Source organism: Haliotis asinina, chromosome 6 (assembly GCF_037392515.1).
Source record: "Haliotis asinina isolate JCU_RB_2024 chromosome 6, JCU_Hal_asi_v2, whole genome shotgun sequence".
Lineage (NCBI taxonomy): Eukaryota > Metazoa > Mollusca > Gastropoda > Lepetellida > Haliotidae > Haliotis > Haliotis asinina.
In genome coordinates, this window is record NC_090285.1 from 70,678,987 (window position 1) to 70,695,951 (window position 16,965).

Sequence of the window (16,965 nt, forward strand, 5' to 3'; positions counted from 1 at the left end):
CACCTTATATCACAACAAAAGAGGGGTGGAAGTTTATCTCTAAGATTAGGAATAACGGTATCTGGCCCGGGGATTTCATTACGGGGAATGAAGCAACAGCCTCGGTATATTTTTATGAAGGAAAAATTGGATTAATTTCTGGAATAGAAAGTAAATTAACATTTAGCAGTATGTATTTACACGAAAGGCAGCTTGAGATATTCTCCCCCTACACAATCATCATAGAAGTCATCTTTACGTATTTTGACCAGGAAAACTCCTCGAAAGGACGTCAATTTTTACCCGGGGTGGTATTACACTGGTTTACCGAACACTTAGATCAATATTGCCGTATTGTTATACAACGGGATACCCCCACGGGTTCTATAAAACGTTTAATAAGCCTCCCTGGGGTTTTTATTACAACAGAAAAGTCTATTAGCCTCTCACCAATTATCATTAGTTATGATCTATTCCTTATAGGCTTCAAATACATTGATAGACTATTAACTGAAACCCAATTAAAATATTTTTCAAAATATATATTATAGGATGGGTCTGTACCCAGTCGTAGAGGAAGTAGCGAAGACGCTGGAAACCGTAGATGGGTTCCGCTTGAGGCAGTTATGTGATGTGAAACGTCAACTAGAACAAGACCGTGACACGCGGAAAGCACTATGTAAAAAGTACAATAGAGCTTTCAATATCGTGGACGGGGTTGACACTACCCTTATGGCAACCAGCATGGGACTAGGGGCGGCAGGTGTTGGATTGTTAGCTACCATCGTGGCTGCACCTATAGTGCTAGGTATTGAAATAACGGCTGGGGTGACAGGGTTGGTAGGGTTGGCGCTTAAGTTAGTATCACGCAGACTTAATCGTAAGGCATTGAAACACGACGAGATCAGGGTTCTGGCCGAAGCAAAGCTGAACACAGTGAGTGAGCGAATTTCCACGGCACTCTCTGACAGTAAGATCTCAGAAGAGGAGTTTCGTTCAATCCTATCTGAACTCAAAAAATATAACGGAATGAAACAAGATATTCGGTCCAAGTCTCGTAAGTCTGCTATCAGCGAGGACGAGAAAAAAAAGTACATAGAACAGGGGATACAAAAAGCCCAGCAAGCCTTTATTATGAACACCAAAGAGATCGTAGGCGGTTCACGTTAAACTGTTTCATCGATATAAACATGACACAGGCACAGACGTTAAGTAGTAGGGGCCACCGATCCTATATGGTCAGTCAAAACTTACAACATAGATAAAGTGGATATGAAAGCCGACGAACCTAACTTATACTACTTGAGGGATGGGCCGGGTAGGGGATTTGTAAGAGAAGAATTATTGATCGTACCGTACGGCACAGTGTTACCTCCTACCAAGGCACAGTAATTACCGCCAACTTTTTTGTAGTAGGGGTAATAGTAGCAAGAGCTAATGACCCAACCAAAGCCTTATTTAGTAAATAAGGCTTTGTAGAGACATTTCTTGAAAGTGAGCCAGAACTATCATTCCCTATACTACTGTGTTCCACAAGGACTACTGTAGCTCACCTTCATAATTATGTGTATAGGTACAGTTATAACATGGGAGACTTTTGATGGTGTTTTTGTTACATAAGGCAGGGGTGGAAAAGTCCCATTGCCCGATGTACCAGTCTAGTCCTTTTTTCTGTTGGGCAAGCTAATTTGTTTATCACACTGTACCGGTGTTCAGTTGACTTTCCATTGTTAATTATGTTGTTTATTTTAATGATCAACAAGACAATTGGCTGGTATAATGGAAAAATTATCAGGGCAAGTGATTTTACAAGTGCCAGTGTACCGGGGTGCATTAGCAAATTCAAGAATTATTTCCATCCCAGTACGGGCTTCGGTAACTCACCTTCACAACTGTGTGTATATATGAGGACTGTCCCCAAAGTGTTTGACCTCACCTGGACAGTTATGAAAATGGGACTGTTTTTATGTTTTATTTTTCTACATATCATCTGTGAAGCTCAAGCAAATTGTTTTTACCATGTCCCAGCCTCATGTTCCCCGTTTTGTTTCACTTTTTATCTTGGTACCCCCAGAAAACGCAAAATTAGCAATAAATTTATTATGAACTTCAGGAAACCAAACATGAAAGAAACATTTTGTGTGTTAGAGATAAGCAGAGGTCCCCTATAATTAAACGTAGCTATTAAAGTGCATAAAAATGCAATATGAAACTACAGTCACTTGTTAAAGTGACTCCGCACCGTGATGTTTACAGACAGAGCTTTTGGAAACACTACACACCCCCACTTTCAGATGACGTTAACAAAGGGGCATAACTAATTCTAATGTTTTCACTTATTCATGCATGATGCCAAGGGTTCAAACAAAATACTGAATGGTCACACAGGAGTCAGCTCCTAATATGTTGTAAACACTGCCGACTTGAATTATCTGAACAAAATAATTTTGAAAGATTAAAATGGGTGTGTCCTTTAAAAACAACATCATCTAACTATAAATCAAGCGATCGAAAATTTTGAATGGTGATTATGACGTGAAGTCATCCATACCATACTGAACATATTTTATGTCATATTCTTTCTGAGCTCATGCCATCATTCAACTTGAATTTCAAGAGGTACCAAATGACTGATTGTTTTTCACATTCTGCAATGTTTAAAGAAATATTACACCCCAATGTGTTGAGATGACAAATATCTTGTGAACCACATAAACCACATTTATGAAATTCTGCATATACCTTTGCTAATGATTCTTTCAAAACTAAATAGAGCTTTTCTAGCATTGGACTTCGAGAATATAGTGAGGATGACCACTTTTTGGATACCCCTCTTAGGTAAGGTTGGAAAAGACAGTTTGATGGTATCTGTGTTACACAAGGGCTACAGTAGCTCACCTTCACAACTGTGTGTATAAGTATAGTTATAACTTGGGAGAGTTTTGATGGTATCTGTGTTACACAAAGGCTGCAGTAGCTCACCTTCATAACTCTGTATACGTACAGTTATAACATGGGAGAGTTTGATCGTATCTGTGTTACACAAGGGCTGCAGTAGCTCACCTTCACAACTGTGTGTAAAGGTATAGTTATAGCATGGGAGAGTTTGATGGTATCTGTGTTACACAAGGGCTACAGTAGCTCACCTTCACAACTGTGTGTATACGTACAGTTATAACATGGGAGAGTTTGATGGTATCTGTGTTACACAAAGGCTGCAGTAGCTCACCTTCACAACTGTGTGTATAGGTACAGTTATAACAGGGGAGAGTTTTGATGGTATCTATGTTACACAAAGGCTGCAGTAGCTCACCTTCACAACTGTGTGTATACGTACAGTTATAACATGGGAGAGTTTGATCGTGTCTGTGTTACACAAGGGCTGCAGTAGCTCACCTTCACAACTGTGTGTATAGGTACAGTTATAACAGGGGAGAGTTTTGATCAGGATACAGGAAAACTGTAGCTCTTCTTTTCAGATATTATAAGAAGGTGGTTTGATGTTATCTGTTCAACAATACCCTGCTTTCAGTATGAGATCTATTGTAAAAACACTAGCTCTGTGTATATGTATATGTTTATGTTAAAACTTGTGTAGTATAAACGGGATGCAGCTCAGGAAGGGAGGCAGCTGACACGACTGAGGAACCAAACACAATGGCAATGCATACACACTGTGGCGTCACACGTACTCTCCTGCACATTACATGACAATATTAGCATTTGTTCTCCATTAGCACGCTCGTTGCAGTTGCTTCAGACTGTGTAAAATATTTAGTTTTGATGTGGAAAAGTTTGATGTCAACAAAGCCGCTATTTAGCATTTGACATTTAGATGTACAACATGAATTTTCAATCCTGAGTATGTGATTTTCTGGCATGGGATTGATGGTCTTCCAAACCTGTGATGTTATTTACACCTGCGTTATAATAATATTGCCCATTCATATTGCTGCCGTACTAAACAACAACAACCTGTCTGTATCACATGTGTTTTTCACTGACAGTTGACTCACTGTAGACTATATGCAGGATGTGTAGTACAGTACACAAAGACGTCACAATTGTGCAGTTAATATTTACACAGTGAATAAGGTTAGGAGCTGTTCAGGTTTGATAGAAAACCATTATTCATACATAACCTGATGTTTTATCATAGACCAAGATCTGAAATACGAAAGGAACATATTTGCTGAATAGATCAGTTATCTCCCAACAATACAGTCAACCAAGAGTCATTTTTACTTTAAGAATGTGAAACTGCAGTTTTCTGGAGTTGCCAATTATTTTTATGTAACATGAACTGTATTGGAGAGGTTAGTTTCAGTTTCTGTATGGCAGACTGGGTTTGTCAGGAAATCGGAATGTTAATTGAAGTGTTCATGCAAAAATACGTATCCCTGCTACACCAAAGTTGAGGGGGATATGAAAACGATTCCCGGCTACTAGTAGCTGTGTGTCCCACTTTGTCCGAAACATATCTCCTGAACTTTAGCCAAACTTTTTACCCATGTCAACCATGATCGTTATGCCTTTGGGGGAGTTAGACACAGATATGGATAGGTATGAATTTTACTTTTTGTGGTTTCCATGGAAACGTGACTTAGGTTGTGGCTATGGGAATGTTATAATGTCCAGGACAGAACTTTGAAACTGTTCAGTATTTCTTCACCAAACTTAGCACATAGTTAGGTCTGATGGTATACTGGTGCCTTTTGATTCTCATGTTGTTGATCATTGGATTATCAGGTCCAGATTTTGTTACTTATAGACAGCTGGAATATTGCTGAGTGTTGCAGAAAACTAAACTCACTCACACACTGCTATGTACTTACCAGAACGTTTTACATAGTTGTAACCTACTGACCTGTTCATGAAATGTATTTTGCCATTGTGTGGGATATGATGACTGTCTTCCTGTTGTTTTGGCATCATCAACATCTGATCTATTCAAATATTCCCAATCTAGGGGCACAAACATTCATTTTGCATGTTTTATGATGAGAATATAAAATGAGAACGGTCACATTATGATGACTGTCTGAAGATTGGGATCCCAGCCATGACAAAGCAGTTGATTTAGTTTGCTGTTGTTGTTACACATTCATTGATGTGTGGAAACATTTGCCATTGCATATGTTACTGTGGTTATTGCCTGGCAGGTCATGTGATCAACAGCAATATGTGTGTGGTAAAGTGTTGATGTAGTTTGATGGCAGGTAGGTAGTGGTGGGGTGCTGCAGACTAGGGTCGGTGTGGAAGTAGAAACACGTTGTTTGTTACAGGAAGTAGCTCTGTGACATTGGATCTGTGCAGTTGATGTACCTATGGGTTGATGTACAAGAAGGTTCGAATTCACAGCATAAGTTTTTAAGGACTAGAATAGAATTAACTGCCCATATTGAGCTTAAGTTGGATACCTAATATGCTGTGAAATTTAATGCCAACACCCACAGTTTTAGAAACATTACTGTTCAATACAATGCATGGGTTGATATTGTAAGAAACTGTCATCTTGTGATTGATCTCTTTAGTGACTAGAAGATTCGTTTTCATGGTTCTGGTGGTCTTTGAAGTCTGTTCTTGGAATGTTCACTTCCACATAGCCTGCGAATAGTTCCTAGGTGACTTCAGGGTGAAGGGGCTACCAAGTGTGACTCAAATTGGACCACAGGCGGTGTTACTTACATTGACTGACTCATGTTCAAATGCCCCTTAAGATATTCTGTGGAGATTTGAAAGATTGTAAGATATTCTGGGAAGATTTATGAGATTTCTAGGTCAGTGTTTCTGTGTGGTGCCTCTGTGGTATAGTGGTTGAAGTGTCTATCCGGCATGGGGAAGGTCGCGGGTTCGATCCCCAGCTGCAGCCGCATCATACCAAAAGACATAAAAATATGGTACATGTTGGTCCCTGTCTGACGCTCAGCATTAATGGGTTCAGCAAGGACTGGTGAGCTCCGAGTTAGTGTAATGTGTCTGAGTGGGGTATTTTTACTTGACTGCAACACAGTATTGCTAAGGTAGCAATATAAAACCAGCTTACATCTGGGCTAGTACAGGGAGCCACACTTACACACGAGTGAAATATACTTAAGTGCTCCTAGGACTGCGCAATATAATATAACTGGTTTACTGGCTCAGATATGAACATGATACCTGTTGTGATATGCTGATTGAAAACATGCATTTGGACAACTTCATAACACTCGGAAGTCTATGGATATTTCGTGTTTTTTCCACAGATGTCTTAAGCTGTGTTTTTAATTTTTGTTCAAGCGTTTCCAATCTGAAGGTTTTAAATATTTACTCATTAATGATCGGGTATCTCGGAATCATTGTGACCACGTCAAATTGCTGTCTAAAGTTTCAGGACTGTTGTTAAGAGTGGAGAAAGTAGTTCACAACAGTAACCAGTGTGTTGGTGTTAAATTGTTCTTACTTTTTTCATTTCTGCCAGATATTATTCACATAATATTTTGTCACAATTCAAGGGTGTTTTTTTTTAAGCTTAATCAAGAATAGTGATTTTATTGTGTTTTTGTTTTATAAATCAAGCATTGACTCGATTGTAGGTATTTTATTTGGTGGGAAAAAAGTTCTGCAATACATATTGCAAGACATCCATTTAGATTTTAGTTTGGAATTTTAGAGGAATCGTTCGGTGGCAGAAGTGTCATGGCGTGGGGTGCTAGTAAGATGGCCTTTCGCAGTGACCTTGTCGTCATTCATGTAGGACTAAAGGCTCCCCGATATGTGGAGGCCGATACATTCTGAGGCCTGTTCTCCTACTGCTCCTCCATGGACCCTGATGTCTCTTCCGTCCTTTCCAATGCCAGCATGACAATGCCAGACCACACAGCAAAACTCATGAGAGATTTTCTCCAACAATCTGGCATCAGCGTGATTGATTGGCCCTCTGTTTTGCCAGATCTTAACCCCATTGAGCATCTGTGAGATGAGCTGAGATGTCATGTTTGACAACATCAACGACCACCAAACGTCATGGAATTGTCTGTGGTGTTACACCAGGAGTGGAAGCACATCACTTAGAGCTTTATTTGTCACCTGTTTGAGTCCATGCCTCACTGTCCATGAGTGTGAACATGCATATGGTGACCACACAATGTACTGACTGTTCTGTAATGTGTGTGTTGGGGGGAGGGTTTGTGTCTCTTACGGTTGCAGTGACACAAGTGACAGGATATTCCATAGTGAAGTGTCATTTCATGGACCGTTGATTTCTCCTTGGCCCTCTGATAAATTTGGTTCACATATATCCGGTATTTTCTTGTAATTTCAATTTGAACTTGGTGTTGCGCGTTTCCACCGGGTTTCAGTATTTATCGCAATATCCAAATTCTCTGCAATACCCAGCCCTAGGTGCTACATTAAACACCATTTCACCTCACCTCATCTGATGTGTGGACACAAAATAATCTCCAGTAGAACCGTCTAGTTTTAGTTAGTGTACTGAAAAGGTGACACAAACAAGACTTGACCTGAATGCAGCATCGTGGGGCTGGCTTCTGTGTTGACATCTTCTTCCCATGTCTGTCTCCTTGTCACGTCTCCGCGTCGCGTCTCCGCGTCACGTCAGTTTGAACAATCATGTATGTCTCCTACCTCCACACAGGACTGAAAGCTGATGAAGGGAGGGGTGGGTAGGCGTTGTGGGAGATAACACTCATTCTTTTCTGGTTGCAATACCTTGCCAAGACTTGGATCTGACGGTCGGTCTGTTGTTGAGTGATGACAGGTTTAAAGACGAGATGAACATGAAAGATTGCTTGTAAATAGTGGTATGACTAGATGATTTTGGTATTAGAGAGTGGAATCCATTATTCTTTAGTGTGGTGCATAGGTTTACTGTTTGTGCCCAAAGTGATTGGGAGTTTAGGGTATGAGTGCCACTTATGTGAAAAAAATATGTTTGAAATAGGAATTTTTGCCATTGTAGAACGTGGAAGTTGATATGTTTTCCGGTTTGTATGACTACATACTGGATTGGAAGGTTCAGGATCAGGTTCCAGAGTATAACTCTAAGTCTGTTAGTGTTCCTCATCAAAGTTTGTATGTGCAGTTTATATGTTTGTTTGGTAGATAACAGTTTAGCCATTACATGTGCCATTTTCTGTTTAGGAAATATTTGTATTGTAGGTTTTTGTTTATCAATGCATGATGATGAATTCCAACCATGATACACACAACAAATCACTCAAGTGATGACTCAGTATCTTTTTGATTTTGTAAGTCTTGTGTTTTTGTGTAATTCCATGAAAAACAAATGAAGAAGCTCTTTGTATCCAGTGATGACCACTGCTTGATAGTGATATGTATGGATAAAAAATATACTTGATAATGTAGGACAATTTAGAAAACGTAGCAGATACGAACCACAGCAAAGGTATACATTCTTAAAATCATTTGCAGACTTATTTGTGTGTATTGTGCTATATTTTATTGACCTCTTTACACAAGTGCAGCTATTTTGTGGTGCATATATTCTATCATGCAGAAATTTAATAAGGTCACGTGATTTGCTTCCAGCCAGGTCAAGGTGTGAATTGATTTGTGGATCATTGCATTATCTTGTTGAAGTTGGAATGGGATTCCACTTTGACCTATGTGGGAATCTAGTACGCCTTGCTGTAAAATATCACAGTATTTGCGAGAATCAAATCTGCCCTCCATCTTCATCAGAGGCGTCACACCGAGTTTACTGATGCCACCCCACACCATGACACTTGGAGAATAATTTGGTACCATTTTCAAGCACTTTCCTCCCTTAGACCACCTCTTCCTCGTTATTCTGTAAAACTGAAATTCATTCTCGTCTGTGAAAATCGCATTGGAAAATTCCTGGCAGCCATACTTTCTACACCATTCAAGTCGTTTAGCCTTATGGTGATCTGTCATCAAGGGGACTTTTTTCGGTACCTGTTTAGCATATCCAGAGTGTTTTAATGAGCGTTGAATTGTCCGTTCTGATACGTCAGGGCCGCCTTGACTTGATGCTTTGACAGCAATCTGTTTGGCAGACCAGTTCGGATGCAGCACAGCGAGGCGCGCAACCCTCCTCCTGTCATTAGGCCCCAGGCTCGAGCTACATCCTGATCAAGGTTTACGTCGTACGCCAACTCCTGCTTCGATTCTTTTCAAAATTCTGTAAACTGATGCCCTACTAAGGCCTGACAACTTCACAGGTTTCTTCACTGATCACACGCTGGATTTATACAATGCCTGAAGTCTACTTCTTTGAGTCGTATTTACCATTTCGTCCATTCTGTCATCTGCTAACAACAAGGTCACGTGACCAAACCGAAAGTGCATGTAAGGGATATAAGCACTTGACAACATGGGAAGACAACTCCAATAGCCTATATTAGTGTTTGGCAATCTATTCGCATATATTATCAATTTTCATATATGTAACGTGTGTCTCATTTTTTCTGCTCGATGCTATGTAAAATGAAACTAGATTACTGGTAGAGAGTATGAACTCCTGATGTTGAAAAATGATCTGGAGCCGTGCCACTGATGTTCTGCCAGTTATCATCTCTAGCGCTAGTCTGCAATGTGAAAGATATGAAAGATATGATGAAGACAGGCATGGGTACTGTCTTTATGTGTTGGGTTACCATGGTTACAATAAGCTGACATGAATAATGTGATTTGTGTGTGTTGTGTTGAGTTTACTGTTGCTGTGTTCCAGGTATACATCCCCGACATGGGTTGGTGTGGACGGATGGGAAGGTCATCTACCTAGCTCCTGTCAGGCTGTATGGCAACAACATCGACAACGCCAAGTCAGTCAAGCTTGGAGAATTTGAGTATGTGTTTTGAAGAAATGATACTTTGAACTGTGAAATTATAGCAAACACAATCATGTTGACTGATCTTTGGTGTGAAGACATGTGTCATACTAATTATGTTGGTTTCTAACACCAGACATCCTAGACCTCTTATGGACATGACTGTGTAGGCATGTGAATATGTGGATGTGACTTTGTAGACATGTGACTTTATATACAAGTAATCTTGTAGACATGTGACTTTATAGACATGTAACTTTGTAGACATGTGACTTTGTAGACATGTGACTTTGTAGACATGTGACTTTGTAGACATGTGACTTTATAGACATGTAACTTTGTAGACATGTGACCTTGCTTGTTGAGAAATACAGATGGGGTGTGTGTTCATTCAAGCTCACTCAGGGAAGATGTGTTGTTATGCTCAAGTGCACCCTTTCTCTTCGTCAGCTGTTAATATACTTACTGAAACCTATATATCTGGTCGGTCTTGTGATCAGTGAAGCGTCCACCGACCGTGACAGCTGCTGTACTAGTGTCTTAGCTCCGTTGTGTGTACCCAACATGCCAAGTGTTGTACTGAGACTGTATATCCCGAGTGTCATGCTGATACATGAATCATGTACGGCTTGGGTAACGGCAGTCTTCGGATGTTCAGTCACTGTTGACATTTCATTCAGTCATCACGGCACAAATGCCTGTGATGTTTATTGGAACTTTTAAGACATTGTTTGAACTTTCTCCAGTATAAATACTTTTTTTTACGATGATCTTTTATCTATTACTGTGATAACCATACGTGAATGACTTCCTTCATGGACATAGACCTAATGTATGTGGACAGAAGAGGTAGACATGTTTGTCTGGTGTCAACATGAAGTGTATCCTGTGGGACATTCAGGTATTTCCTATCAGTTGAGACATTGACAACTGATCACAGCATGGGACTAGGGTTAACTGCTAGCACAATTCATTGCAGAAAGTTTGCAGAAAAAAGGCAAATATTGAACAGAGAGAAAGGTCAACCATTTTGTTCTAGGATGAAGAAATACAGTTCCCTTTACTACTGTGTATAGTGTAATAAAGCACACTTTCACCTTGAATTATGATAGCTGAAGCAAGAGGATGCCATCGCCTTGTGACGTGATTATTGTCTGATAAAGTGCTGTCTGCGCTTATAATCTTTCACTGAAGCATCTTAGAATTGTATATAAAGTGATGTCCCTCTCGTTCATTGTGACCAGGTCTGACTGATGTGACCAGGAAACTGTATTTGGCAAACACTAAGTCATCATTTCTCTTTTCACAAGTTTGGATATGCTGTGACTGTCAAGTATTAAGGGAGACAATTAATGCCCCGGCATCTAGTGTCAAGGTCTAGACATGGCAGTGTGGTCATTGTTTGGACAACAAATATGATACTAGTGACTGACAAGTGGTTATCATTCTGTTGGGTGGTGAGGTAGCCCAATGGTTAAAGTGTATACTTGTCTTGCAACATATGTCATGTTTGGGATTTCACGTTCTTAGTAACGAATATGACATATGTTGCATTTGACCACTTTCTAAATGGCATAGTGTAATCATATACTTGTCTTGTTGAAGACCTGGGTTCGATTACCCAAATAGTTACAATGTGTGCATGCCATTTCTGGTGCCCTCCATTGTAATATTGTTGAAATATTGCTGGAAGCTTTTTAAAATCATACTCACTCACTGACTGTTGGATATTGTTATGTGTTAGTGGTTGACAAGTGTTTATCATTCTGTTGAGTATGAGAACACATAGAACACACCTCCATGAATGAACAACCCTCCACCCCACTCTGACGTAAGATAACTAAGGAGGTACATGTAGCCCAGTGGTGTATGTTCCTGCTACACTGTGTAGAGTTGTCACATGATAATGATCAGGTGTTATACCCTGTTAGTGAGACAACCTATTAATGAGACACCCAATTGTAAGGTAGTTGAGTAGGGTGATTAAACAAACATAGCCACATCTTTACAATGGACACAGCCCGTCATGAGTGGTTAATTAAGGAGAGTAGACCAATAATTCTGTTTTGAAGATTCTCAGGGAGTATGGAGTTAAGAAACTGTAAAATACTAGTAGGGATAGTCTACTCAAACATTGCTGAACATGCATGTTTTCTTAATTGTTACTTAGTACACATATAAATTCACCCTAGTTTGTGAACATCTCACAGTCATGGCTGGTTTGCACCAAGTCAAGTATATTACAAGTCAGAGAGGTACTTTCCAGGTCCTGCTCTATCAGGGATATCTTCACTACAAGAACAAAGTCTAACAGACTTGTATGCACTGGCAATGTGTCGTGAAGACCTGCAATAACAAATGCACAACAGTTGGAAAATGTGTCAGAAAGTTCACTGAACACAACCATCCAGGAGAAGATACTGGAAGAGTGCAGTTCCTTGGCAGCTTGAGAAAGAGAGCAAGAGAAAAACCAACCACTCCAATGTCAGCCCTACACGATCCTGAGGCCACAGCTGCATTCCTGTCATTTAACTGTGTTGGCAGTGTCACGTACAGACATCGTAGTCACAACATTCAAAAACTCCCAGAAACAAGAGCTGAAGTTCACATCACAGCACAATGGAGAGGGGTTCATGATGGTGACAGGTTTTTGCTGTTTGAAGATGGCAGGTTTTTGCTGTTTGAAGATGGCAAAGAAGACACGATGGTCATATTTTCCACTGACGAACAACTCAGAGTCCTCCAGTCAACCTCCACTGTGTACATGGATGGCACTTTCTCCGCATGTCCTAATCTCTGGAATCAGCTTTATATCCTTCATGCACGGAAAGGGAGCATTACCTATCTTCTTGTCTATGCCTTGCTTCCTGATTGCTGGACTACAACGTACCAACGCCTTTTTGTCCAGTTGAAGGTCCAACAATTGTTGAACTGTGGGATTGAGTCCATGAACCAGTCACCCAATGTGCCGAGTGCTGACGACTTCAACAAATACATAGTCACAAATTGGGTAGATTTTTATGCCAGAGTCCCTCTTTTGCTGTGGAACCATCACCAGACATCAGGCCCAAGAACAAACAACAACTTGGTGGGTTTCCACAATTGCCTTAATGCTTCCCTGAGCGACTCAAGGATCAGCTTTCCCAGGGTGTCAAGACTCCACTCCAGTTCTTGGATGCCGCTGGCACTTATGAAGATGGGCTAAAGTCTGCTTCTGTGTGATATGGACTGAATTATGAACTGTAACTGAATATGTGTCAGTTCATTATCAATTATTATTGTAAAGGACTGGTCAAATATATTTGAGTCCTTGTTCTATTTCCTTTCTTCTGGATGGGTTCATAGTAAGACAAGCCCATTTTCAGGAGAGGGGTTAATTACTTCTTTAATGAGTGCACTCAGCTGTGACATTGTTGTTTTAAAGTGTCTTGCTAATGTGATGTCTTGCTAATGGGAGGACACCTGATCAGGTGTTCAAATCCCAGTTGAACTTGTGTGTTTCAAGGTCAGCATCATACACTCACAATGCTTGGATTATAGATGGTGCGTTCAAGAGGTAGACAATGTTTTCAAACATGGCTGTTGTGTGGATAAGTCTTTATTGTGGATACAAGTTCATATGCTTTGTGACACGTCAGACGTTTCTGTTATATTTCATGTGGAGTAGGGATATGATAAAATAATGTTTATTTCCTTCCTGGTGTACATGTACCCATACTCATACAAAGAACAATTTCTATATGTCTCCTTGACCACCCAGGCTGTCAAGAACACCTTCTGTTAGTTCCCCTTACTCACCTGTGGCAGTTTTTGGCAAGTTGGTCATGGATTTACCAGGTTGCCTGATCTGCTTTGACAGGCAATTAGAGGCTGTCATTGTGTGGCCTGCTTGAGCCAGATGAGGATCAAGCTGCCCTGTGTTAACCTTGCCTTAAAAAGTGAACAATCAATATTCAATTTGTCTGCAGGCCTATGTTTCATCTGTCTGCCAGGTCACAGAGAGCTGCTGTGTCTACATTAAACAAAACTATTTGCCTATTGCATGGTAAATCTTTGGACAAACTCATTCAAGTTTACTAGCTAAAATATTTGCAAGTTGAGGTAAGCGTGCTACCGTGATCTAAGTTTATGAGAAAGTAATGAGATTGTAACAGAATGTGTTGTGGCATATTTGCTGAAATGACAGGCTTACCATGACTTCCACAGACTGCATGATGATGGAGGGACTCTCTGGAGGGCTCACAGTTGGCTGTTCGCCTGCGCAACCTGTGAAGCATGCAGGTCTGTTTAGATGTGCTACAAATGAAATTCTTTGAGTTAATGACAGAAGGTTTCAGGGGAAGTTTACTACATGTGAAAACTTCACCATGTCTATCATTATTCAGCCAGCCAGTCATCTTTTCTAAACAGGAGCATTAACATAAACATCAACATTGACACTGATAAACCCTTTCCCAAGACCATCAGTACAGTATTGTTTTCACACCACAGTAACAAAAATATTTAACAGCATTCCTGCCATGTGAAAGGAGCCTGCAGATGTTCAGGTTTGGATGAGATGAAGCAGTGGTCAGTGTTATTAGTGATGGTGCTTTGATTATTTGAAATAATGAAAGATTAGTCACAATGACATCATTAAACTAAAACAATTTTGGGACACGTATTTGCATTAATAATCCTTTTCACAAAGTTGTTTGTGTCTATTACATTTCATAAGCGCTACCAGCTTAGTGAAGATTAACTTGTCTTAAAGACTCCAGGAAATTTGTTCCAAACATTCTATCACCCTTTAAAGATGTGATATTTGCAAACACACCGAAGAACTACATGTTTTTTTATATCATTTTTCATATATTAACAAACAACCAGGAAAATTAGATGAATGATGCTGACCAGTTATGTCCGATGATTGAGTGGTTGTAATGAACCAATCATCAAATATGAGACTTTACCAATTCACAACACTAGCTCCGTGCAGCATCTCAGTGAACACAGATGCAAGGTCATCAGTGCACGTGCAAGGTCATCAGTGCATGCATGCAACTTGTCGGTGTAGAAATGACACTGATTTCATATAACATGCATGTCAAAAGTAAACTTGTGTATCTACTAGAAGTAAGTATAAAGTAGTGATAAAAAAGAAAGTATTTTACACATCAAAATACATATTCATTTCATGCAAGTATTCATTTGACCCAATAACAGTGTGTATTGTATACGAAAGGTACATTGCATCCTGGCTCTGATATGGAGGTTTCCACACCTGTCTGACAACACACATCTGTGCAATTATATCAAGGTGTTACACAAACATGCAGTGACATGTAGCTGCACCATTATGTACAGGCATGTACCTGTTAGTGCACAGGATCAACCTCTATATACATAAAACAAACTTTGTTGACTTGCTGGGCATGTAGCCATGGCAACTATGGTTGTAGTAGTGAGAGCACACAGAAACACTTGACATCATCAGCCAGCAGTATCCAGCACAAGTGTAGCAGCTTGTCTGTTAAAGGTCTGTGTACAGCTGCATCAAGGCTGCTTGTCTGTGGTCTATGTACATCTGTATCTTGGCAGCTTGTCTGATCTATGTACAGCTGTATTGTGGCAGCTTGTCTGTGATCTATGTACAGCTGCATCAAGGCAGCTTGTCTGTGATCTATGTACAGCTGTATCTTGGCAGCTTGTCTGTGATCTATGTACAGCTGCATCAAGGCAGCTTGTCTGTGATCTATGTACAACTGCATCAAAGCAGCTTGTCTGTGATCTATGTACAGCTGTATCTTGGCAGCTTGTCTGTGATCTATGTACAGCTGCATTAAGGCAGCTTGTCTGTGATCTATGTACAGCTGCATCAAGGCAGCTTGTCTGTGATCTATGTACAACTGCATCAAAGCAGCTTGTCTGTGATCTATTTACAGCTGCATTAAGGCAGCTTGTCTGTGATCTATGTACAGCTGCATTAAGGCAGCTTGTCTGTGATCTGTGTACAGCTGTATCTTGGCAGCTTGTCTGATCTGTGTATAGCTGTATCTTGGCAGCTTGTCTGTGATCTGTATGTACAGTTGTATCTTGGCAACATGTCTGTGATCAATGTACAGCTGTATCTTGACATCTTGTTACCTGTCTGGTCTGGGACAAGCAGTCATATGGTTGATATCATGAGCAGCAGGTCCAACTGTTGGAGGTTGTATTCTTTGTTTGTTAACAACATCACTGCTGATGTGCTGGATCTAATGTGGAATAAAAATTTAATGACTGAATAAAATAGTAATCTGGATTTAGAATTATTAGTGGGATGTTCGAGTTTAAGGCATGTGTGACTTGAAGCTGCATGAAGAAGCTTCTGATTTAATCTTTAAACCTGAGGTAGAAACGATTGTTTCACAGATTGGTGAAACTTTGAAATTAATGCCAGTAGGTTTCATGTTTATTTTAGCTGTTGTTTTGTGTTCTGCGTATTTGTGTGATGTGTTCAAGCTGTTGTAATGCTTCACATAGGAGACAGGATACAGTCTATGCCTGCTCACCCACAAGCTGATACGTCAGTTAGAAGAGGGTTTCAACCCAGAAACTGTTCACTAAGTTACAGTCTGCCATAGGTTTACAAAGGTCATAACACAGCAAACTTTTAGTGGATGTGGACCCAGGATACTCACAGTCTCAGCAATCAGCCTGGCTGGACCAGCCTCTGTATACCTGTTGCACTACTGCAACAATCACAGGATGGCAGGTGCTGGCTGTGTTGTGTCAAGCAGTGATTTTGACATTTTGTGAAGCATGAGGCAGATGATGTCCCAGAAATCAGTCATGATCAATAATGGATGATTGGCAAAATATTTTTTGTCAACCATCAGGCTTAGCCTAGATGTATCATTTTCTTGTCCTTCTCATCGGACACAGAACTATTTAGCATATCCATGTGTGAGATTGAACAGCTCTGTCATCTTCAGACAAATATCAGGCATTACTTCGTCTTACACTGTTGATGATACATTATTCTAGAAGCAGTTTTTAGCACTTGATCCTCAATGCTTCATTTATTTTATCTGATTTTTGTAATATACTTTTTGATCAAGTTTAAGAGGTAACCTGATATATGTGTCATGCAGCATATGTCATATTTGGGATTTCACTTTCTTAGCAAAGTGCAAATTCTAGTACTTTT

At 40.1% G+C, this 16,965-nt stretch overlaps 1 protein-coding gene across 1 annotated transcript in view; it reads left to right on the forward strand.

The window, feature by feature from the left end:
* Nucleotides 1-16,965, forward strand: part of LOC137287295 (WD repeat and coiled-coil-containing protein-like) — a 50,432-nt gene that overhangs the window by 18,424 nt on the left and 15,043 nt on the right. The window contains exon 2 of the mRNA XM_067819533.1: nt 9,695-9,812. Within this exon, the coding sequence (XP_067675634.1) occupies nt 9,695-9,812 (118 nt within the window). The remainder of the gene's footprint in view (nt 1-9,694; nt 9,813-16,965) is intronic.